Genomic DNA, 24,194 nt, shown 5'->3' on the forward strand with positions numbered 1-24,194 from the left:
TCAAGACCTCAAGTTTAGAACTTGAGGTCTCGAAATCAAGCATCTGAACGCACACAACTTCGTGTGACAAGGGTGTTTTTTTTTCTTTCATAGTTATCTCGCAACTCCGACGACCGATCGAGCTCAAATTTGAACAGGTTTGTTATTTTATGCATATGTTGAGATACACCAAGTGATCCATAGAAACGTTACAGGCACCAGACTATTTGCAAAATTCACATGGCAAAGTAGTATCTCTTGCGGTTTTTAGCTGTTTTTTAAATTCTCATTCTTACTAGAAATTTTAACAACAGTAACAGAGTATAACTTCAGAATGCCTCGATCAAAGAGACACAAGAAGGTGAAGGCTATTGACCCATACTGCACCGGCAACAGAAGGGCATTATTTTTGGCGTAAGTATACTCGTACTGCATGCTGCTGACCTGTGTGTGTACACATGTAGCTGTGCTGTAGATATAGCACATGCTGCAGTGTGTGCTGTGTGTAGTTTGTGTTGTAACAATCCACGGAGATCCATGGTTGTTTTCCTCCACGCATAATGGAGGTGGAGGAATGGTTGTAACTTGTATAAATTGTATCATTGTGTCATGATGATGTGACTTATGCTTGTGCAGACTTTTTAAAATCCGATCCTTCCCAACAAACGTTTCTAATTATTCTAAATCTAATTCTAATCTTTGGTTGGTCCAAAACAAAAACCGCTAGACCCAGTAACATTGGCGCTGTACTCTAGTTCGACCGAGAATGTAAAAATTTTGACAAACTAGTTCGACCGAGAATGTCAAAATTTCGAAAAAAGGAGTACAGCGCCCCAGTTACTGGGTCTAAAGAATAGCGTAGTTTTGGAAAAAGATTCCGTACGGCGCCAGCACTTTTTCATTAGATATGAAATAATATATCTAATTTACCTCAATGAGATATCCCTTTTTGTAAAAATCTGTGAAAAAGTGGTGGCGTGATATGGAAAGTTATCCTAGTTTGTATGGAATGTTTATTGTAATAATATTTTACATATTTTATATTAGTTAAATAAGTTGCCTGCAGTGAACCCTGACCTGACTCCTCGGCGAAATACTGATGCAGTGACTCGGTACTACTACAATACAATTAGTAAATTACACCTCATTAATACAATGGAGACTGGTGGTAGTCTAGTAGTTGCGATAACGTAACTCTCCTGCCGTCGGCGAAGCTCCCTGCGGCTTTGCCGTTGGCAGAAGGGTAGCCCACCTTGTTGAGCTGTTAATGGCTCCGCTTTTAACATCAGTCTCATCACTCTGATGAGACCGATGTTAAAAGCGGAGCCATTAACAGCTCAACAAGGTGGGCTAGCAGAAGGGTTACGTTATTGAAACTAGTACAGTTACTGTAGTAGTGGGGTCCAGTACTACTCTACAGACGTTAACTCCTGAGTGTGTGGAGGGGTGGGGGCTGTTACAAGTTTTACAACCTATAGTGAGCTTGTTATTAGGGGCGTCATGGAATGTCATGTTAGGGGTTACCTTCTCACTTCAGTCAGTTACATGGGGTGAATTGGCGCTACCATTTTTTCAATTGATATGAAATAATATAGTATCTAATTTACCTCAATGAGATATCCCTTTTTGAAAAAATGAGTGAAAAAGTGGTGGCGTGATACGGAAAAAGATCCAAAATGACCAGTATTCTTTTAAAAGGAGCTTGCGACAAAATTTTAGGAAACTCCAGAAATCTTTTATTCTATTAATTATTAGAATTAGATATTGTGCAAAATATAATACAACATGAAGTGCTATAAATTTGAAAATGCAACATCCTGCCACTTGTTCACTTGTGTAATGACCAACAAGAACACACCTTGCTGGGTGAACAACAAACGTTTACTTCATCAACATGACCAAGGCAACGAAGGCGATTGCCTCCATGCCCCCTGGTGCCCTTGAAATGCTACAGTAGAAATTTACAATTTCCTCATAAGGTGCCCTTTACCAGGGAGAAAATGCTTTGGTGCCCTTGCCCTTGCACAAACAAAGCATAGTACAGGCCTGGAACAAAATACTGTAGTGTTTTTTTGTCAGGTGTTGAAAATTTTTCCTGCAATTTTGGTAACCGTTTCAGGTTTTGAACACAGTTGAGTCTGAGTCCAAGCTCTCATTGTAAAGATTGATTTGGGTCAAGCTCAAGTCAGGAGTCACAATAATGTTCAGTTTGAGTGTCGGTCACAAATTCTTCAATAAAATAGAATCTAAACCTGGAAAAGAAGCTTTTATGGCTCATCAATTGTTACCAAGTTATGCAAACAAATGATCAATCATTAATCAACTCTTATAGGAGCTTATTTCACGCGAAAAAGGTAGTTACATACATTATCATCTATTTCTGGATAGACTGCACTGAGGCCAACAAGCTACCTGCAGCTCTAAAAAAAAAAGCATTGATTCATGTCACCCTGCATGCTCAGTAAAACTTTCATCATTCTTTGTTTTTAAATCTGACAGGCAGGACAAGAAATTTAACAATGCCCCAAAGAATACAAATGAACAAGAGATGCCAAGGAGTTTTAAAGATATGCTTGAGGCACAACAGATTGTAGAAGAAGCTATGAAACAAAAACAAAGTAAGTTACTATTGTAGAACAAACTTTAACAATTCTTGACTGGGTCAGCCTCCAAAGCTGCAAAGGATATGTGCACCTCTAATCTTAAGCAGTCACGCTTGGTTATTATTAGCAGTCACGCTTGGTTATTATTAGCAGTCACGCTTGGTTATTATAAGCAGTCACGCTCGGTTATTATAAGTAGCCAGTTGGATATCCAGTCAAACAAAAGAATTGAATGAACCATTTATTGTTTACATAAACCTAGCAGAAATATTGATGTAATGATTAAACAAAATTGTGATTTTATTTTTCAATTCTTTTGTTGCTTACAATTGTTTAGAAATTGTTCAGAAAGTTGGAAGCCTTGAGAGAAATGCAGGAGAATCACATAATCTCTACATGAAGCGTGTAGGTAAAAATGCACATAGGAAACTGGCGCAGGAAAGATGTAAGAGAGAGAGGGATAATCCTGAACCTGCAAAGCTTAAGAAAGAAATGTCACAGAAGAAAAAAGAGTAAGTCATGTTTAAATTAAGAATAACAACTAGTTCCTATAAAAGCAATTTACTTTTAGGAAACAAAGAGTGGTGACAAGTTTTTAATCAGCGGAAACATGGTAGTAGGGCTAGATAGCTCATTTTGGGAGCATGCCAGCATGTAGATCCGGAGGTCGTTGGTTCAATCCTGCTTTAGTCAATTTTATTTGTTCAACCCCAAATTGTTTAAGACTGATTCAGCATTGTATTGTTCTCATTCCTCAAATCCTTTCTGTTAAAAACATCAAAAAACTTTTAACAGTTAAGAACAAATCTGACCATTTAGATTTTAGCATCAGTTTGACTCGACTCTATGTATAATTTTTATCCATGTTGAGCGCCAAGTTAAGTTTTAACCTATTGTACCCAAGTTTGTAAAGTTGCGTTAGCCAGATACGCATCCTACAAAAATTTAAAATCCTGTGAAATTTGCGCTGATCTGTACAATCATCTGATAGCACCCTCTTTTGACTTAACTTCCTCAGTCCTTGTTTAATTACTCCTCATCGTGTTTATATTGTAGGTTTAAAAATGGTAATTTTATTTTATTTTTTACCAGTAAGCCCTTTTTGCATTCCTATAATCTTTCTTAGCTCTCTTGGAGAATGCAGCCCCGGGCTGCTCTAGTACTCCAAAAGTTTGTTGTGACACAATATCAATCTCTACTCTTGCAGGTACTCATGTATACCTCTGGGTAAAAATAAGCACTTATAGTAAAACATCTTGCTGAAGAATACAAGTGACATTACAAGATCTCAAACCCCAACCCCTACGACTAAGTCACAAGATATTGAGTCCGGTGCACTAGATCGCTGCAAGACACAGCTTTTAAATAAGAGAATCATAGTGTGGTGAAGAGGTTTTCAACTAGTGGTTTAATCCCAATGAGGCCTGGTTCTTGATAATTTTACCGAGACGAAGTCGAGGTAAATTATCAAGAACCAGGCCTTGGCGGGTTTTAACCACTAGTTGAAAACCGATTGAACACACTTTGATTCCCATTCATAAATACCTTTTCGGTCAAAAACTCAGTGGCACAACTGTTTCAGCCGTTGCTCTCAACCAATAGGATAGAAGAAACTGTCTTAGGCGCAGGTGGTGCAAGCTCGGGTGTCACGCCCATGTTCCAACACTTTTTACTGGTGATAAACAAAGGTTTATACACACCCACGTGACGCGCTCTCCACCATTAGGAGTAGAGAAATTGTCAGGTGTATTTATGAATGATAAATAACACTGTACATGGTGACCCTGCTGAATTTAACCATACTCCAAGTAAGGAAACAAACCTCACAACAACTCTTCTGTTGACTCTTATATAGTATTGTACTATTGTGTTTTCTTAATTCAGGAGGATTGCAATTCTTCAACAGAGACTTAAGGGAAAACAGTTTGAGAAAACGTTAGAATCAAGTGAAAAAGATTTCTACAAAGGTATGATGTTGCTCATGTATACAATTTCTGTTCAAATTTCAAATGATTCTGGGTAATTAATGAAGTACAATATGATGAAGATTTATTAACAAAAATTATAGAAAATGTAGTTAACCTGTGTAAATAGATTTCATTGCTTCTACTTATTTTGTTGTAGATCATGTTAAGTTTGGGGAAGTTGTTTCAGCCCCGCCAATCTTCACAGCCAAACCTAGGAAAAGCAGTGACAAAGTAGACAAAGTAAGTAAATAGTCACATTCATTTCAAAAACATTTTCCTGAAATTTTCTGTTTTCTAAAGATTTTAATAACACATTATGTTGAAATTTCATTCAAAATGTGCACATATATTTTGTTGCTTTTATGTTTTTTAAAGAAAGTCACCTGCAATGTAGAAAGCCACTTGCACCTACACTATTATAAATAACCACCAAGCAATTAGCATACAGGAGCAAGTTTCTTATTTCTTTCTTTTCACAAATCACAGCCCGGCCGGAGAGATCTTCTTCTGAAATCTGTTCTGAATCAAACGAATACTTCCCAAGACCATGAAGATAAAATCAAGATGTCTAACAGGACACAGAAGAGGACACAAGAAAGTGGAAAGATCAAAAAGAGGAAACACATGACAATTGCAGAAAAGAGAAACTTTGATCGATCAAGACAGGCTGCTATTTTGGCTTATCGAAATGCTAAAGGACATGCACAAGATGGCACTAAGGTTATAAGAACTAACATCATGGAGTCATCATGAGAATAAGAGGTCTAGTGTGATTTGAAATTGGACAACAAAATATGAATGAAACATTACATTGTATAAAAACTCATGATCAGTTCAAATGATCATTTGGACTGTTATAAGACAAGCATGGCAAACCTCACATGTACACATCTATTGCCACTCGAACAGGTGACAACAGGTAAAAGAAAACCATTGGAGACTTGACCCAAGTAGTTAGGTTAGCTATATAGACGATGTGACCTATGTTTACATTAAAACCGCCCTCTGTTGACAAACCACTGTACACGACATGTTTCGCCTGGCAAAAAGACGCGTAGTCATGGTATGATTGCGTGTGACTTTCTAGCTGGCTGCCAAAACACAAAGGATTTTCCCGGCTGTATGCGCACGAATCATGCTATGGTTTTCGAGTGATATCAGAGGTCACATCGTCTATAGTACTAGTCGCCCATACAATGCAGAACTACAACAGATCATGTAATACTCAATAAATAAAGACGTTGTATTTATCTGTTAATACGAGAACACTGAGCATCGACACAATTTTATTCAGCAAATATTTGGTTGTAGCATTATTGGTAATGGTCATTGATCGATTCTTTATCTGGAGAGGGTATGTTTCAGAAGGTAAAACTGGCATAAACACAATGGGAGAGGGAGATAAAGTATGTTATGGATGTGAGAGGGAGGACTGTGGCTAAGGAGGGACTTGTTACATTATAAGAGTTGTTTACTAAAATGGCATTCGTTGCCTATTTCACTTTTTAGGCCACAAGTTGCCCATCTTGCTTGGAAATTGCTCTAAGATCAAACGTAACAACTAAAAATAGGAAAGTTTAATAAAAATGTCACTCTTTTGAAACTATTTTATATTGTAGAGTAAATTTCTTTTAATGGTGTGTACTCAAGATTAAGTTGAAAGGAATAGACCGATAAGCCCCGCACCATTACATATTGACTAATTACAACCCATTGTGCAATCAAAAGTCCAACAAATTAAGGTCCGACATGCGTGCCTGTATGCTTGGCGCGTGCGGCAGAGTTGTGCAGAATGGCATTGGAGAGGCGCACATGTTCTTGCTCACACGTGCGCCTTGGGCAGAGTCAATGGATCGTTCAATTGTAAGGGCATGCCTTTGCAACCTTGTCCCAGGGGTGATCGCTCTCGTCGCGCCATTTTTTCCCAGCATGCCTTACTCGATCATAACCCCTGGAAGTGTGGCTTTAAAATATCCAAATATATTGGGTATTACAATTAGTCCTGTGGTTCTGTTCTGTGTTGGGCGTTAGTCGCGCACACGCAGGATGTGCTGTGCGTAATAAAATTTGTAAACTTGCCTTGGCGTTCAGGTTGCCTGACAAAACAAGTGAATACAGACATCTTTATACGCATACGCAGATATCGAATTATAATAACTAGATCGGCCGCGCGTGCATACGCGCCATTGCTTGTGTAGAACAAGTTTTGGTTCGCCATGGATGCGGTAAAAATTTCACGTTTGAAATGTTACGTGCGAAAATGAACACGGGAGATAGGCCTTTGACGCGCTAAATGTCACGTGCTGACGGCAAAAAGTCATGTGCTGACGGCAACGCACAGAAAATGTACACAGGAGAGAGGCAATGGCGGCCCCCATGCCAGAACCCGCGTATGTACGCGCGGCCGGTCTAGTTATTTTATTCTATATCTATGTTAGAGACGTACGCAGAGCTAGCAGGTGATCCGGCGTGCTGCCCATGGTAGCGAGGTTGATGCCTTTGTGACCAGAGCCAAGTGTTTTTGTAAAAATAATGTATATAATTCGAAAATAGAAGGCAAAGTATAAGTGTCAAGAGAGGGCGCTGTTTGAATCGCTGCTGCCAAAACTTCCCTGCAGCTGCTTGTGTCCACAGAGGGCGCTGTTTGAATTGCTTTCAAAACTAACTTCCCTGCAGCTGTTTGTGTCCACAGAGGGCGCTGTTTGAATTGCTGTCAAAACTTCCCTACAGCTGCACATATCAGCGCACATCAGCTTGTCACGAGAGTGTGGAAAACATTTATTTTGTAATTAATTGTGTGATTGTGAAAGTATTGTCAATATTGGTCTTATTGGACCTCTATTAAGAAAATGCCTGGAGGAGGATTAACTGAAACAGGTGAACTGTACTCCCCGTTGGTAAGTAAAATCATAGATAGAGGTGAACACGATAGGAATTTTGCTGAGTGAGTGAATGGACTTAGAAACTTTGACTGGCTTGACTGGTGGTGGCAAGCCCTTGCACTTCCCTTTCCACTTCACATGTTCATTTGGGACATCAACTTTCCTTGCATCAACCATGCATCAAAAATTCAAGCATTTCCTTCCCTTGGCTAAAGTGGTGTGGAAATTGTTACATTTATCACTCAAAACACCATTGAGGAAATAGTGGATTAGTGTGAAGAAAAATGACAAAAAACTTACCGGATCCTTGAGCTAACGAAAGAGTAAAAAATGTCCCAGGTTGAAAATTTGTATATCATAATCAAGTGAGCCTCTAGCAAAATCATAAATACATATGTATGGACATGTTTGAATGTGCATGTATCGTAGCGTCATACGATATCGACCCTCATATGTTTTCAAACCCCGCGAGATTGTGCAAGCTCCACTGGTGACAGAAGCTATGCAGTTTACTTACGGTCTGTATTTTCATCAGGCTTAATCATGCTGAGAATAAAGTTTCCTGACGTTGGTTATGCTCAAATATTTATAAAATGATTGATTTTTGGTACAAATCACTAGTGCATTATTATGCCAACATTCAAATGAGTCAAAGAAACATCATCTAACCTCAAAAGTTCAAAACAAAATTACTATCTGCAAGATTGAGTTTCATTCTGTTTTAGTCACTAGATGGATCACGTGAGGTGGTTACTATTTGGGATTCTATGGTGTGCCAATATGAGGAAAAAATTTAAGTGAATATGACAAAAAAATGTTTTTTGATTAACTGCATACTGCTGTAATAAATTCTGATAGCCTAAGTGTAAAAAATATTACGTCTCCATTAAAGAGAATATATCATAGATTGGTTTCTGATCTCCTGAAACCAAACATTACTGGTCTAAAATGGGGGAAAACGGATTGTTATGAAGTGTGTGTGTTTTAAGGGGGTGGGGTGTTTTACTACCATGCCTTATGATATCTCTCGATTCTAATATAGTAGCCATAATGCCGTGGGACAAAAATGTAATTAAATTTGTTAAGGTTTAATTGAATAATATTTTTGATAGTTCCAAAAATGTCTTTTAATAAGTCCCAGAATCTTATATTTGAACGTTTTTTTGTGTGATGTGTTTTTCCCTATACATGTACGTAAGTAAGATAATCATGTGAAAGATCAATGCACAAGTAAGGATGATGTTGTACTTCCTGAAGCACAGAATCTCACATTGGTAGCCCTACTTTCTCTTTGATTTATGAGGTTCGGAGACAATAGCGAAACGAACCTTATAGTTCTTGGATATGATGATGAGATTGTCTGCAAATAAGAGGCAGACATCAATCCATTTGTGAGTGGGTCTGATCTGATGTTAATAAACGCTGATGATGTGTACTACTTCAACAGCTTTGCTGAAGTCCATTATATTTATAACTAGAAATATAGGATGCCGGCCACTTCGTACCTTTGCCAACTGGGTCATTCCGTGTCAAATCACCCCCCAAAAAAGAAAATTTTAAACCCTACCCTCTTCAAATTGGCTCAAATTGGTGTATGGGGTGATTGTGGCTCAACAAGCTCAAATTTCAAATTTCAGCTCTATCCGATAAACGGTTTTCACGCTACGGCATGCTCTTTCTTGTTGATTTCGGTCAAAATGCGCCTGACTGCCGATATTCAAACGACCACAAATTGGTAACCATTGGTTCAAAATTTGTGTCTTTGGAGAGGAAATTGCATAAGCTTTCCAAATCTGCCATTACTTTTTTTGTTGGAAGATATTTAGGTTTATTAACCTTTGACCTTTACTTTGACCTTGGATTTGACCTTGTGGATCATCTGAAGATGAACTTTGGTGAAAATTTACCCCAATATGTCTTCTCCACAATATAACAAAATTAGAGATATTCAGGCCTGATACTTCACGGAGGCAACGGAGGCGATTGCCTCCGTTGCCCCTTGCCACTGCCTTGGTTCCTAGTACTAGTGCTAGTAGTTGCGATAACGTAACTTTTATCTCCGGAGTCCCTCAGGGAACTGTTTTAGGGCCACTGTTGTTCTTGAATAAACATAAAAGACCTCCCAGAGTGACATCAAGTGTCAGATTATTTGCAGACGATCTCATCATATCCAAGAACTAAGGTTCGTTTCGCTATTGTCTCAGAGACGATAGCAGAATGAACCTCATAAATCTAAGAGAAATGCTCCAGTAGAAATTTACAATTTCCTCATAGGGTGCCCTTTGCGAAAAGAGAAAATGCCTTGGTGCCCTATGCCCTTTGCAAAAACGAAGCGTACACCCCTGGATATAATATTTTACCTGGTCTACAAAGAGCTAAAAATAATAGCTCCCCTGGCCTAGCCCAGGTTGGACTTGTGCGTGGCATAGAATTTGTCCTACCAATGGGGCTATCCCTGAACCTGTGAACGGGGCAATGAAGAAATGTTTCTAGAATAAAGAGAAGTACCCAGTTACTTACGGTCTACCCATTCCTAGCCTACCTCCATGTATTAGTTCAATTAGCCTGTCTACATACCATGAGGAGTCCAACCTGGGCCAAGTATGCAAACTCTTTTAATTTGAGTGAAATAAGAAAAATGCATCACTCGGTCAATAATTAGAGCAAAATTTGTTTGCCTAATTTTCCTACACTTTCTTCAGGATACACGACACCCTCCCCGCCCAACTGTAAGGCAGGTTGATTCGACAACTCTGCTGTGCTGTGAAGTTTCAAAAGAATTCTGTTTGATAGAGCTTACAAGTCAAACATAAATTCTGAAACATCATGTAACATTATTCTGCCACCAGACGTAGCTTAGAAATAAAAAAAAACCAAACAAGTTGAATTTCGGTCAAACATAGCAGTTAAAAAACTACTTGGTGTAAATAATCAATTGAAAGTGGACTATGTATGAAAGTGACTGTCTTAATTTATCAAACCATTAATAATTGTCTTAATCCAAACTTATTTGTCCTTGTTGATCTGCAGGTTGGGCTGATCTATGTGTTCAATCTCATCGTTGGCACTGGTGCCCTTACAATGCCATTGGCATTTGCGAGGGCAGGGTGGGCCATGGGTGGTGCTCTTATAACCATCCTTGCATTTGCCAGGTAAGCTAAAATGTTAATTAATTTCAACCCTGTGTAGTTGATGATAATCTCAATAATCAAACCTGATAATGTTATCGTACACAAAGAGATTTAAAGATGTAAACTGTGTATTTGTGTAGCACTTTTGTTTTTAATTTGGAATGTTCTATTATTTTCAGTTTCCTAACAGCAACATTTGTAGTGGAGGCCATGGCGTCTGCTAATGCTGTAATAAGATTCAAACGTAAAGAGAAGAAAAGAGAGGTGAGACACTCTTAGTTTTTTTTATGTGCCTTGAAGTAGGTTGTCTCTTTCACCACATTTAATTACTGCAGTTCACTTTGTTATACTTGTAGACCTAACTGTTATCTAGGGCTATACTGTAGTTCACTTTGGGTATGTTCAGACAGCGTACTAAGTTAAACCCGAACCGGTTTAACTTCTACGAGCAGCAGGGGGTGGTCGTAAAAATAAAAACCCCTTGCGTTCAGACAGCACTGAGTTAAACCCGATACGGTTTATCTTTGGTTTTAAGAGGTCAAAGCAAACGCGGCCCCGTTACTCTAACATCCTGTTTATTGGCCTGTTCATTGGTCACCGTGTGTTTACGTAATGATTACGGAGGTCAATGGGTTGTCTGTTGTGAGTTAAACCGGATGTGGTATTTTTTATTCTGTCCACACACAGTGTTAAAAGTTAAACCCGAAGCGGTCTAAAGATAAACCCCCTCCCTGGACGGTTTATCTTTTGTGGGTTGAACTCGATTCGGACTAACTTTAGAACCGTTCAGACACACTGAGTTGAACTCGATCGGTTTAAACCATGAGTTAAACCAACTTTAGTACTGTGTCTGAACGACCTCATTATTATACTTGTAGGCCTAATTGTTATCTAGGGCTATACTGCAGTTCACTTTGTTATACTTGTAGGCCTAATTGTTATCTAGGGCTATACTGCAGTTCACTTTGTTATACTTGTAGGCCTAATTGTTATCTAGGGCTATACTGTAGTTCACTTTGTTATACTTGTAGGCCTAATTGTTATCTAGGGCTATACTGTAGTTCACTTTGTTATACTTGTAGACCTAATTGTTATCTAGGGCTATACTGCAGTTCACTTTGTTATGCTTGTAGGCCTAATTGTTATCTAGGGCTATACTGTAGTTCACTTTGTTATACTTGTAGGCCTAATTGTTATCTAGGGCTATACTGCAGTTCACTTTGTTATACTTGTAGGCCTAATTGTTTTCTAGGGCTATACTGTAGTTCACTTTGTTATACTTGTAGACCTAATTGTTATCTAGGGCTATACTGCAGTTCACTTTGTTATGCTTGTAGGCCTAATTGTTATCTAGGGCTATACTGTAGTTCACTTTGTTATACTTGTAGGCCTAATTGTTATCTAGGGCTATACTGCAGTTCACTTTGTTATACTTGTAGGCCTAATTGTTTTCTAGGGCTATACTGTAGTTCACTTTGTTATACTTGTAGGCCTAATTGTTATCTAGGGCTATACTGCAGTTCACTTTGTTATGTACTTGTAGGCCTGAAAAGCGGCAACAGTTGTGGTTTTGATAGAATATGCTCAACAGTGGTTAAATCTGTTCTTCCTTTCATTGCTGAACCTCTTAGCTACATCTTTAATCTGTCTTTTCTAACTGCTTCTGTTCCTCTCAACCTTAAAGTCGCTAAGATCATTCCTATTTTTTAAAACGGCAATAAGCAGGAATTCAGCAACTACAGGCCTATTTCTATCCTTCCTTGTCTTTCTAAAATCTTAGAGCGGCTTGTCCACAATCGCCTTTCTCAGTTCCTTTCCCACCATCGTATTCTTTTCGATCAGCAATATGGCTTTAGATCAAAACACTCTACCGACATGGCCCTCATTGAACTTGTCGACAAAATTACCAATGCGTTCAGCAAAAAATTCTCTGCTATTGGTGTTTTCATTGATCTTTCTAAAGCTTTCGACACCCTTGATCACTCTATTCTTCTTTCCAAACTAAACCACTACGGTATCAGGGGTGTCCCGCTTCAATGGTTTGCTGATTACCTTTCTAACAGGTACCAGTACACTACAGTAATGAGCTGTGACTCTAATCGTCAGAACATCCGGCATGGGGTGCCTCAAGGCTCTATCCTTGGGCCATTGCTTTTTTTGATTTACATCAATGATCTTCACAACTCTTCTTCGCTTCTGAACTTCACTCTTTTCTCCGACGATACAACCATCTTTTACTCTAGCCAGGACGTTACTTCCTTGATAGACACTCTCAACTCTGAACTCTGCTCTATTTCTTTGTGGTTTAAAGCAAACAAACTTTCTTTAAATCACAATAAAACTAACTTTATTCTCTTTACCAAGTCAGCTCGTCCACTAGAGATTCTCTTGCCTCAACTGGTTATTGACAATATTCCCATCAACAGGGTATCTTCTGCAAAGTTTCTGGGCGTTACCATTGATCAAAGCCTTTCCTGGACAGACCACATTTCTTCTATTTCTAAAACCGTTTTCCGAAACACAGGCGTTCTATCTAAACTCCGCTTCTTTCTTCCAGCTACCTCTATGCACTTACTGTACAACTCTCTTATTCTACCGTATTTGAATTATTGTAACATTGTCTGGGCGTATACCAGCAATAGTAAACTGAACGCCTTGTTTGTTATCCAAAAAAGGGCCATTCGAATATGCACTTTTTCTCATTTCCGGGACCATTCTGCACCCCTTTTCGCGCGTCTATGCACCCTTACTCTTACTGACATCAATAAACTTCAAACTGGCATTTTTATGTTCAAATATACTAATAATCTCCTTCCTCGAACATTTTCCACTTTCTTCACGTCGGTTCATGAAGTCCATGACTACTCAACCAGATCATGTAGGCCTAATAACCTGTTTCTTCCTTTCACCCGCACCCTGTACTCTAGCAACACCCTTTGATTCACTGGTCCACGTCTTTGGAATGCTAGGCCTATCTCTAGCAATTTAAGAACAATGCCGTCCGTGGGTCGATTCAAGATCTCTTACAAAAGAGTCCTCCTCTCCCACTATGTAACATAGCTTTTCTCTCCACTTATTTATTTTCTTTTGTCGTCTTCAGTTAGCCTGGTTTAACATTCTTTGTGTTTTTGTCATCAGCATTTTGTATTTTCATTGTGTAATTGTCTTGCCCTTGTTTCTTCTTCGATGTTTATTTGTTTGTTTGTTTGTTTGTTTGTTTGTTTTTGTTTGTGTGTTTTCTTGTCTGTATAAAGCCTCATGCTCTCACTCCTGTCTTGTACATAGTTAATTCCTAGTTATTTATTTATTATCTGCTTTAAGATTATATTGTTTTTGTATAATTTAATACACTTTAGATTTGTTAAATTTCTATGTACTGTTTAATTCTTACAATTGTTTTTTTTCTACAAGAGTATGGAATAAACGTTTATTGGAATTGAAATTGAAATAGGCCTAATTGTTATCTAGGGCTATACTGCAGTTCACTTTGTTATACTTGTAGGCCTAATTGTTTTCTAGGGCTATACTGCAGTTCACTTTGTTATGCTTGTAGACCTAATTGTTATCTAGGGCTATACTGTAGTTCACTTTGTTATGCTTGTAGGCCTAATTGTTATCTAGGGCTATGAAGTGAGACACTTTAAGTTGTTTTTTTGTATCCTGAAGTAGGTTGTCTCTTTCACCACATTTAATTACTGCAGTTCACTTTGTTATACTTGTAGGCCTAATTGTTTTCTAGGGCTATACTGTAGGTCACTTTGTTATGCTTGTAGACCTAATTGTTATCTAGGGCTATACTGTAGTTCACTTTGTTATGCTTGTAGACCTAATTGTTATCTAGGGCTTTACTGTAGTTCACTTTGTTATACTTGTAGGCCTAATTGTTTTCTAGGGCTATACTGTAGTTCACTTTGTTATACTTGTAGGCCTAATTGTTATCTAGGGCTATACTGCAGTTCACTTTGTTATTCTTGTAGGCCTAATTGTTTTCTAGGGCTATACTGCAGTTCACTTTGTTATGCTTGTAGACCTAATTGTTATCTAGGGTTATACTGTAGTTCACTTTGTTATGCTTGTAGACCTAATTGTTATCTAGGGCTATACTGTAGTTCACTTTGTTATGCTTGTAGACCTAATTGTTATCTAGGGCTATACTGTAGTTCACTTTGTTATACTTGTAGGCCTAATTGTTTTCTAGGGCTATACTGTAGTTCACTTTGTTATACTTGTAGGCCTAATTGTTATCTAGGGCTATACTGCAGTTCACTTTGTTATACTTGTAGGCCTAATTGTTTTCTAGGGCTATACTGTAGTTCACTTTGTTATGCTTGTAGGCCTAATTGTTTTCTAGGGCTATGAAGTGAGACGCTTTTAAGTTGTTTTTATGTATCCTGAAGTAGGTTGTCTCTTTCACCACATTTAATTACTGCAGTTCACTTTGTTATACTTGTAGGCCTAATTGTTATCTAGGGCTATACTGCAGTTCACTTTGTTATACTTGTAGGCCTAATTGTTTTCTAGGGCTATACTGTAGTTCACTTGTTATACTTGTAGGCCTAATTGTTTTCTAGGGCTATACTGTAGTTCACTTTGATATGCTTGTAGGCCTAATTGTTATCTAGGGCTTTAAGTTGAATGTTTTCTGTAAGAGCAGCTCGATCCCTTGTGTTATGATGTACTAAAAGTACAGATATTTTCATCAATATAATCATTTTTGTTACATTTAAAATTTTACCAATTATATTTGATACTCTTTGCAACAATAGGAAGAAACTGTAATTTAGTTAACTTGCGGATACAACCATGTGTAAACCTCTTATGTGTGAGTGTTGGCTCTGAGAAGAGCCGGTTTGGTCTTGACATTTCGCACAGTATACACAGTACAGTATACTCTGCTCTTTGCAACAAATTGAGCTTGATGCAAGGTAGTAAAATCTTACATTTAAATACTTTTAAGTACTGCAAATGTAAGATATTAATGCTTTATTATCTCAAGATTTACTGTTGGTATTTCTTATCCTTTATTAAGCTTGAAGATTCCTCAAGTGATTCAAATGAAGAAATGAATCGTGACTACCCTCATGAAGTTGAGAGTGAAGAGAAACAAAGTTTGCTTCATCCTCCGCCGCTTCATCCTCGTGGTGAGTCTACTTTATTTCACAGGGGGAGGGGGGTTATAGTGCAAGGATCACCTTGGAAAAGTGGTATCTTTCCCTCCATTCCTTGGACCCAGTTTAGAATTCCACTGAAAACCAGAGGCTCATAATCACAAAGTGGGTTTTATTTAGATCCTGCCTGATTGAATGGGTTTCTATGGAGTTGCAGAATTATTGGATTGATACAAGATTACAAGTATGGGACAGTGTTACATACAATTGCCAAGCACAAAGATTAATTTAACTCATAAACATCTTATATGAATTTTTGTTTTACCAGATAAAGATAAGACACATCCAGACTACTTTGATATTACAGAAAGAGTTGAAATGGCAACGATGGCTTCACTGTTCTTTAACAAAGGTATTATAAAAAAGTATTCATAAATACCTCAGACAGTTTCGCTATTCCTATTGGTGGAGAGCGCGTCACATGGGGGTGTATAAACCTTTGATAATGACCAGTGTTTATAACCAGCTGCGCGCAAGATTATCACGCGGAACGCAATTCATAGCTAAAGTGAGTGCGTTATCTAAGCTTGCGCGCGTAATCTTAGCGCGCGCACATACACACAACCCACGCGCATCGAACAGATTCTTCACAAAGTAAAAAAAAATAATAATCAAACCTTGAGTTTTCATGTGTTCAAGTGTCTATAATTGTATTTTTTAAACATTTTTTAACAAAAGGGTATGAATGGGAATCAAAGAGTAGTGACGCGTTCTTAAACGTTCGTTTAAAACTTTGCAGGGTCGTTGCCGTACGATAAAGGCCCTTGCCTTCGGCTTGGGCCTTTATCACACGACCGCCGGCTTTAAACGGCCGTTGAAGAACTTGTCGCTACCCTTTTATTCCCTTATTCATAAAAATCTCCGACAGTTTCGCTATTCCTATTGGTGGAGGGCGCGCCCTGGGGGGTGTTTAAACGGTTGATAATGACCAGCTAGAGCTTTGTTTATGCGCACAAAGCATCTCCGAAAACTGTCTTAGTCATAACAATGCAACACACGCACGTACGTACTGAGCTCAAGCATGTCGGAAAACTGATAAGTTTTACAGAGTTTCTTACTTTATTACGCCTTTTAACCAAAAAGACATTTATGAATAGGAATAAAAGAGAAGTGACTGACTTGCAAGGTCGTTGCCGTGCGATAAAGGCCCTCGCCTTCAGGCCTCGCTTTGGCTCGGGCCTTTATCACATGGCACTGACCCTGCCGGTTTTAAACGCCCTTTTAAGACCTCGTAGTATGACAAAGGTTTTACATCCAAGGGAGGTTAGACTTTACCATTTCCTTCTGGACATTACATTATTGCAGAAAGACAAATTTGTTTTTAATTCAAAATATAAACAAGATCATAGAAAAATGTTTGCCTTGGTGTGGTGATGAATGCATTATTGTGGCAGTTATAGTTGTTTGTCTTGGTGTAGTGATGAATGCAGTATTGTGGCAGTTATAGAGAAGTGACTGACTTGCAAGGTCGTTGCCGTGCGATAAAGGCCCTCGCCTTTAGGCCTCGCTTTGGCTCGGACCTCAAACAACCATTCCTTCTTTCTTGTACCAACAAATCGCTTTGAAATCAATGAGGTGTGCAAACAACTAAACAATGGTGTAAGCTGTGGCTTTGATGGAATTAGTTCAACTGTGGTGAAGTCTGTAATTTCTTTTATCTCTTGGCCTCCTGCCCATATTTTCAATCTGTCCTTTCTGTGTGGCTCGGTGCCTTCTCAGCTCAAAATTGCTAGAGTCACTCCTATCTTTAAAAGTGGTGATCGCCATGACTTGCGGAACTACCGCCATATTTCAGTTCTTCCTTGTTTCTCTAAAATTCTTGAAAAACTTGTCTACAAACGACTCTTTAAATTCCTTTCTGACTTTCATCTTCTTTATGATTTTCAGTTTGGTTTTCGTAGCAAATTCTCGACAGATATGGCGCTAATTAAACTTGTTGATCATCTTAACAACTCTTTCACTGAGAAAATGTCTACTATTGGTGTCTTTATAGACCTTTCCAAAGCTTTTGACACCATTGACCATAGCATTCTTCTCTCAAAATTAGATCACTATGGAGTGCGTGGTGTGGCTAACCAATGGTTCGCTAATTATCTGTCTGACAGGAAACAATATACAGTTTTCAAAAACTGTGATTCCCCTCTAAAGACAATTGACGGCGGTGTTCCACAAGGCTCCATTCTTGGACCTTTACTGTTCCTTTTGTATGTAAATGATCTTTATCATTGCTCATCCGTCTTGTCTTTTATTCTATTTGCTGATGATACCACTATCCTTTTTTCTCACTCTAATATATCTTCTTTAAGCAATACCATCAACAGGGAACTAAGTCTGGCCTCGTCTTGGTTTAGATCTAATAAGCTGTCACTCAATTCGAGCAAGACCAAATACATGTTTTTCAGCAGGACTCGCAACGCTAACGACAACTTCACCATCAGTATTAATGATACTCCAATCGAACAGGTTCACTCGACAACGTTTTTAGGAGTTTTAATTGATGATAAGCTGACCTGGAAAGATCACATATCCTCTGCTTCGAAAATTGTTTCTCGCAACACAGGCGTTTTGTCTAAGCTTCGTTCCTTTCTTCCCACACACACATTACTTTCTCTCTACAACACTCTTATTCTTCCCTATCTTAACTATTGTAATATTGTTTGGGCTCATTCAAGCACTAGCAAACTTCATTCTCTGTTCTTAATCCAAAAAAGGACTATCCGTATCGCTTCTATGTCTCATCGTCGTGACCATACCGCGCCCTTGTTTGCTAACTTGAACACACTCACACTCACGGATATCAACAAACTTCAAACAGCCATTTTCATGTTCAAATACACAAACAATCTTCTGCCCCACACTTTCTCCAATTACTTTCCTTCTGTCAGCAACACGCACCTTTATAACACACGCTCCTGTAACAATCTCTATATCCCTTTCGCACGTACTTCTTACACAATGAACACTCTTCGCTATCATGGGCCCCGCCTCTGGAATTCAATTGATAGGCGAATTCGCTCGCAGTCCTCTGTTGGTCGATTCAAAGCCTCCTTCAAAAAACACATTGTCTCCCATTATGTAACATAGTTGTGATTCTGTCATTATTTTGGTTTAGTTCTATCGTCGTGGCCGTCTTGTGGTATTTGAATTGTTTGTTTGTTTGGTTTTGTTTGAGGTGTTAGTTTGAGGTGTTTGTTTGTCTGGTTGGGTGTTTTGTTTTTGCGTTTCGTTTATCCGTCTCGTTTTGATGTTATTGTTGTTACTATACGCTTTGTTTTATAATTTAAATGATCTTATTACCTTCCTTTGTTTTGTAAAAGGCATCCCAGCTTACAAGCTTTGCTTTAATGGGCCATGCCTCCATACAGTTTTCTGTCTTGTAACATCCTATTGTTTGTATTTGTATATTGTGTTTGTATGGAAATAAATGTTGATTGATTGATTGATTGATTGATAGTTGTTTGTCTTGGTGTAGTGATGAATGCAGTATTGTGGCAGTTATAGTTGTTTGTCTTGGTGTAGTGATGAATGCATTATTGTGGCAGTTATAGTTGTTTGTCTTGGTGAAGTAATGAATGCATTATTGTGGCAGTTATAGTTGTTTGTCTTGGTGTAGTGATGAGTGCATTATTGTGGCATTTATAGTTGTTTGTCTTGGTGTAGTGATGAATGCATTATTTTGATTTGTCACAATTGTCCCCTCATGACGGCACTATCATATCACTGGTCCACAAACCTCTTTCACAAACCGTGTAAGGTGGTTGGTGTAGTGAGAGCATGGAGAGTGGTTGATGGAAAGTTGCAACAAATCAAAACAAGAACTACTTAAATCAAGACTATTGGAATGGTAAATGCATTGTTTGTCACAAAGTTTTAACTATGAACTATGAACTATGATATTTAAAAATATCGTACAGCCAGGTACATTGTGAGTGTTTGATGGAAAATTGCAACAAATCAAAACAAGGTCTTGCATCAAGACTAGTGGAACGGTAAATGCATTGTTTGTCACATAGTTATAGATCATACAGCCAGGAACATTATTCTAATTTATCCTCTATGCAAAAATGAACCTTTTTTTGAACCATTGCAGTACCCAATGCGAAGGATTCAAACTGCCTCTAGTTATCAGGCATTTGCTCTAGCAATGGAAAGGTTGTGGGTTTGATTCCCACTCGAGTAATTTTAGCAATGGAAAGGTTGTGGGTTTGATTCCCACTCGAGTAATTTTAGCAATGGAAAGGTTGTGGGTTTGATTCCCACTTAAGTAATTTTAGCAATGGAAAGGTTGTGGGTTTGATTCCCACTCGAGTTATTTTAGTAATGGAAAGGTTGTGGGTTTGATTCCCACTCGAGTAATTTTAGCAATGGAAAGGTTGTGGGTTTGATTCCCACTCTAGTAATTTTAGTAATGGAAAGGTTGTGGGTTTGATTCCCACTCAAGTAATTTTAGCAATGGAAAGGTTGTGGGTTTGATTCCCACTCGAGTAATTTTAGTAATGGAAAGGTTGTGGGTTTGATTCCCACTCAAGTAATTTTAGCAATGGAAAGTTTGTGGGTTTGATTCCCACTCGAGTAATTTTAGCAATGGAAAGGTTGTGGGTTTGATTCCCACTCGAGTAATTTTAGCAATGGAAAGGTTGTAGGTTTGATTCCCAATTGAGTAATTTTAGCAATGGAAAGGTTGTGTGTTTGATTCCCACTCGAGTAATTTTTTTTCACAGAACTCAGGAAAGTACTTAGTATGCAGTGTTTTATACACATTATTGTGAGGGTTAAAAACAAATAAATACTCTTCACCCAGATGCAAAAGTTAACACCTATTAAACTAACAATAATTGTGTTTTTGTGTCATACAGTTGGTGTGAATCTTTTCTACATATGCATGGCAATCTACTTGTATGGAGACATGGCAATCTATGCAGTGACTGTACCAGCATCTCTTAGAAACATCACATGGTATGCCTCATATTGCTTCACTACAAATTAAATACTAATACATCTTGGCAGTAACTTTGTGTCCTTATTTGATAATGAATCCCTTGTGTCTAATTTAATTGAGCTGCTGCTAGCAGTAAATAGTTTGTTACAAACTTTGGTCTTGATTGTAGTTTCTTTTTACCCTTGCAGTTCATACGTTAAGGAGAATGCATCATTACCTCTAAGTGATGAAGACCCATGCTGGAATGGAAACAGTCTGAGTAGAATCAATGCATACAGAATATATCTGGTAAGATAATGCAACCTTTAAAAACTATTTTAAAGCCGTGTTCCCATTTGACATTTTCTTCTGTGGCCGTGACTGGCGATTGTTTTAATCTGCAGTGCATACCTATCAGCGTTGTATTCCCTGACGATTGCAAAGCATTGTTATTACAGTGTGGACGAGGTAGGTTTAGAGCGCGGAACTTTTCCCATTGGAGTTTTTTTGTGGCTCAGATAAGTTACTGTGGCTGCGCAGAAGTCTTTCGCGACCTCTTTTGGCCTGTCAGTTTTACATCACAGTCGTTGGAAGTTGACAGGGAGGTTAGTTTACCATGCTTCTTCATTGGATTTAATTTTGTAATTTTCCAAAAAAGTTGTACTTTAATAAAACGAGTACAATGGGAACACAGCTTAATACATGTGACACCCCTATGACATAAGGCCTACTATTACAAGCATAGATTGTTTGTTTGTATAGCAAGCTTTGCTATTAAAACAAGCCCTTTGTCATTAAGTACACTTGGACTTTGTTCACTGGGATTGTTTCCTTTGGTTCCTAGAAAATATTATAAAATTATACATCGTTTCTGTTTTCAGTCACAAAGTGACAAATGTATCAACAATTTCAAAATATGGCAAATCTTGCACAACTAATTAAGACAGTTACAGGATTGAACACCTATGACAGTTCTGTATGATTGAAGAAGTCAGCTTCATTTTGTTGATAATTTAAGAGAAAACAAATGTAGGCTGTCTCCAAAAACAGCAGTTTAAACACAATTTTATTCAAATACAGGGTTGTGGCTGTTGTGCAGCTTTGTCAGCAAGTGAAAATAGAGAACTTTGTGAAAATGGTGACGACAGTCACATGATCCTTTATTGATTATTATATTACAGTGATCGGCTTGTGACCATGCAATGTTACAAAACTGTGATGTAATAACTGTACACACATATGATGGGTTCGAATCCTAATCCTACTCTCATCATTTCTCTCCAAATTGTTGTTTAGAGTGTAAAATGTGTTTCCTTATGTCTTTTTGAAGATTCCGCTTTTAGTCAACCTCATTTTGTGAACAGTTTAAATAAATTATTTGCTTGCTTTAATGCTGTTTTCAATGCCACAAAGAACCTAGTGTGCAAATCATGACTTTTATATCATAGAAATTGGTATTTTGTGATGAAGAGAAGATGTTTATTGCTGTCAAATCTAGCAAAGCAGGAGGGTCCAGAGTGTCAGTGACATCTAAAAGTCTGTTCTAAAAAGCTTGCCTCAGTTTACCCTTAACTCAGCCCTGGCTGTCCTTTTATTTGTTACTAACCACTTCAACTGGTGTTTTCTTTGTTTTAGACTGTATTTTCTGTAGTACTTGGCAGTTATGTTTTCTTCAATGTCCAGAAAACAAAATACCTCCAGCTTCTTACAACTTTTCTAAGATGGCTTGGTAAGGACTTTTCTTTGCTTGGAAGTAACTATTATAGGGTTTGAGGCATTGCATGGTGAGGTATCAATATATATTTGGTTTGCGGTAACACCACGTGTGTATCTACTTGCCAGGTAGAGTTTGTTCTTACAGAACTGTCTTGCTTAATTCTACTACCGCGGAGTGGATTGTTCGGGTGTTCGGGAGACTTCTCAGTTCTAAAAAGAACTGTCCTGCTTATTAACTATTACCTGGGCGGATGGTATAGAAATAGGCTGGGACTACTACTTTAGCTTAAATGATCGTAATTAACTGTACTACAGCGGAGTCAGTTATTGGGTTGGTCTCAACGTTTCGACTAGCTTGCTCTAGTCATCGTCAGGAGACGTGAATTAACTATTACTATCAACTATTAAACTCGGATAAATCTCTTTCATGAGAAGGGTTTTTGCTCTTCATAAAAATAATTCAGACCTGCATCTGTTTAACTAAATGTAAACTCCTGTCTGGGCATATTATTATTTCTCTGCAGCTTTTTCCATGATGATTGTCCTGGCTCTCATCGTCCTAGGTGGAGGCAAAGGTCAAGGTCGCCCAGTTGCCATCGGAGCTTTTGAAAGCATTCCTAACTTCTTTGGTGTTTGCGTCTACTCCTTTATGTGTCACCACTCACTGCCATCATTGATTACACCCATCAAAAAGAAAACTAAATTATCAGTTCTTCTGTGTGGAGACTATACCATTATACTCTGCTTTTATCTCTTAATTTCACTAACAGCAATCTTCACTTTCAAAACTGCCAACATACATGAAATCTACACATTAAACTTCTTTGGGAGTACTCATGTTACTCAAGTTATTCCAGTTCAGTACTTCATTGCGCTGTTTCCTGTTTTCACTCTCAGTACCAACTTTCCAATCATAGCAATTACCCTTAGGAATAATGTGAAGATGTTGTTTGCTAGAGAAGGTCGTCCATACCACTGGACTATTGACCGTATTATATTCCCATTAGTAGCTCTTCTTCCAGGGGTCATTGTAGCTTTCATCACAACAGACGTGACCTTATTGGTGGGTTACACAGGCTCATATGCTGGCGCAGGTATCCAGTATATTATTCCAGCATTTCTGGTTTATTTTGGACGTAAGAAGACAGCCAAATTATTTGGTCAAAGCTGGAGTAATAAACACACATCACCTTTCAAGCATAAGTTATGGGTTGTTTTTGTGCTGTTGTGGGCAGTTCTGTGTATCGGCTTTGTTACTACTAATCACATTATATCAGCAGTACAGAATTCTTAACGTTCCATCAAACTCCAAACTTGTGTAACATCTTAGTTTGTATTTTGTAATTTAAATGTTTATGACTTCCATATGAACTCCAATTATTCTGAGTACATGTGCACTAAAATCCTTTCGAATAGCTTGCCCAAATTTGATGAATTTAGTAGCGTGTAAAAAAAGTTAATTTTTACAGTGTTGGGCATTCCAACCATATCAGGGTTGATGCTTGTTATAATGAATTCTGATAGATTGGCATCTGGTTTGCAGCAAAATAGATGGGTAGCATTTGTTCTACAAATCATGATTGTTTGGTGCCTCTTTCATTTTCTTATCTGTATTTAATGTCCCTTGAATTTTTGTGGTATTTTACTTGTATACATACACGTATTCCCCATTGGCTTTATTTTATGAAATCAAATCAAATCTTGATAGAAAAATTGAATATGTATGAACTATACATCTATACTATAATAGCGCTTAAATCGCATGGGCGCCGCCATTGTTGTTTTGGGCGCCGCCATGTTGTTTTCACGTCAAGTGGTGCCCGCACCCTG

General features: G+C 38.2%; 2 protein-coding genes across 2 annotated transcripts; both read left to right on the forward strand.

The window, feature by feature from the left end:
- The first annotated feature begins 181 nt into the window (after nt 1-181).
- On the forward strand, nt 182-6,155 carry LOC117292582 (coiled-coil domain-containing protein 137-like). The gene is made up of 6 exons (XM_033774690.1): nt 182-393; nt 2,479-2,597; nt 2,920-3,094; nt 4,467-4,549; nt 4,707-4,789; nt 5,036-6,155. The coding sequence occupies exons 1-6, from the start codon at nt 314-316 to the stop codon at nt 5,300-5,302; spliced, it is 807 nt and encodes a 268-aa protein (XP_033630581.1). The 5' UTR covers nt 182-313; the 3' UTR covers nt 5,303-6,155.
- A 1,135-nt stretch (nt 6,156-7,290) lies between these two features.
- LOC117292461 (transmembrane protein 104-like) lies at nt 7,291-24,187 on the forward strand. Its single transcript, XM_033774504.1, has 9 exons — nt 7,291-7,446; nt 10,462-10,583; nt 10,742-10,826; nt 15,592-15,703; nt 15,999-16,082; nt 20,587-20,686; nt 20,858-20,957; nt 22,284-22,377; nt 22,889-24,187. The coding sequence occupies exons 1-9, from the start codon at nt 7,399-7,401 to the stop codon at nt 23,656-23,658; spliced, it is 1,515 nt and encodes a 504-aa protein (XP_033630395.1). The 5' UTR covers nt 7,291-7,398; the 3' UTR covers nt 23,659-24,187.
- Nucleotides 24,188-24,194: the final 7 nt, after the last annotated feature.

Source organism: Asterias rubens, chromosome 7 (genome assembly GCF_902459465.1).
Source record: "Asterias rubens chromosome 7, eAstRub1.3, whole genome shotgun sequence".
In the NCBI taxonomy this organism is placed as follows: Eukaryota; Metazoa; Echinodermata; class Asteroidea; order Forcipulatida; family Asteriidae; genus Asterias; species Asterias rubens.

Coding starts and splice junctions, on each gene's coding strand:
- LOC117292582 (XM_033774690.1), top strand. CDS start 314: ATGCCTCGATCAAAGAGACACAAGAAGGTGAAGGCTATTGACCCATAC. Junction 2,598..2,919: donor AGCTATGAAACAAAAACAAA/GTAAGTTACTAT, acceptor ACAATTGTTTAG/AAATTGTTCAGAAAGTTGGA. Junction 4,550..4,706: donor TGAAAAAGATTTCTACAAAG/GTATGATGTTGC, acceptor ATTTTGTTGTAG/ATCATGTTAAGTTTGGGGAA.
- LOC117292461 (XM_033774504.1), top strand. CDS start 7,399: ATGCCTGGAGGAGGATTAACTGAAACAGGTGAACTGTACTCCCCGTTG. Junction 7,447..10,461: donor GTGAACTGTACTCCCCGTTG/GTAAGTAAAATC, acceptor GTTGATCTGCAG/GTTGGGCTGATCTATGTGTT. Junction 16,083..20,586: donor TTCACTGTTCTTTAACAAAG/GTATTATAAAAA, acceptor TGTGTCATACAG/TTGGTGTGAATCTTTTCTAC.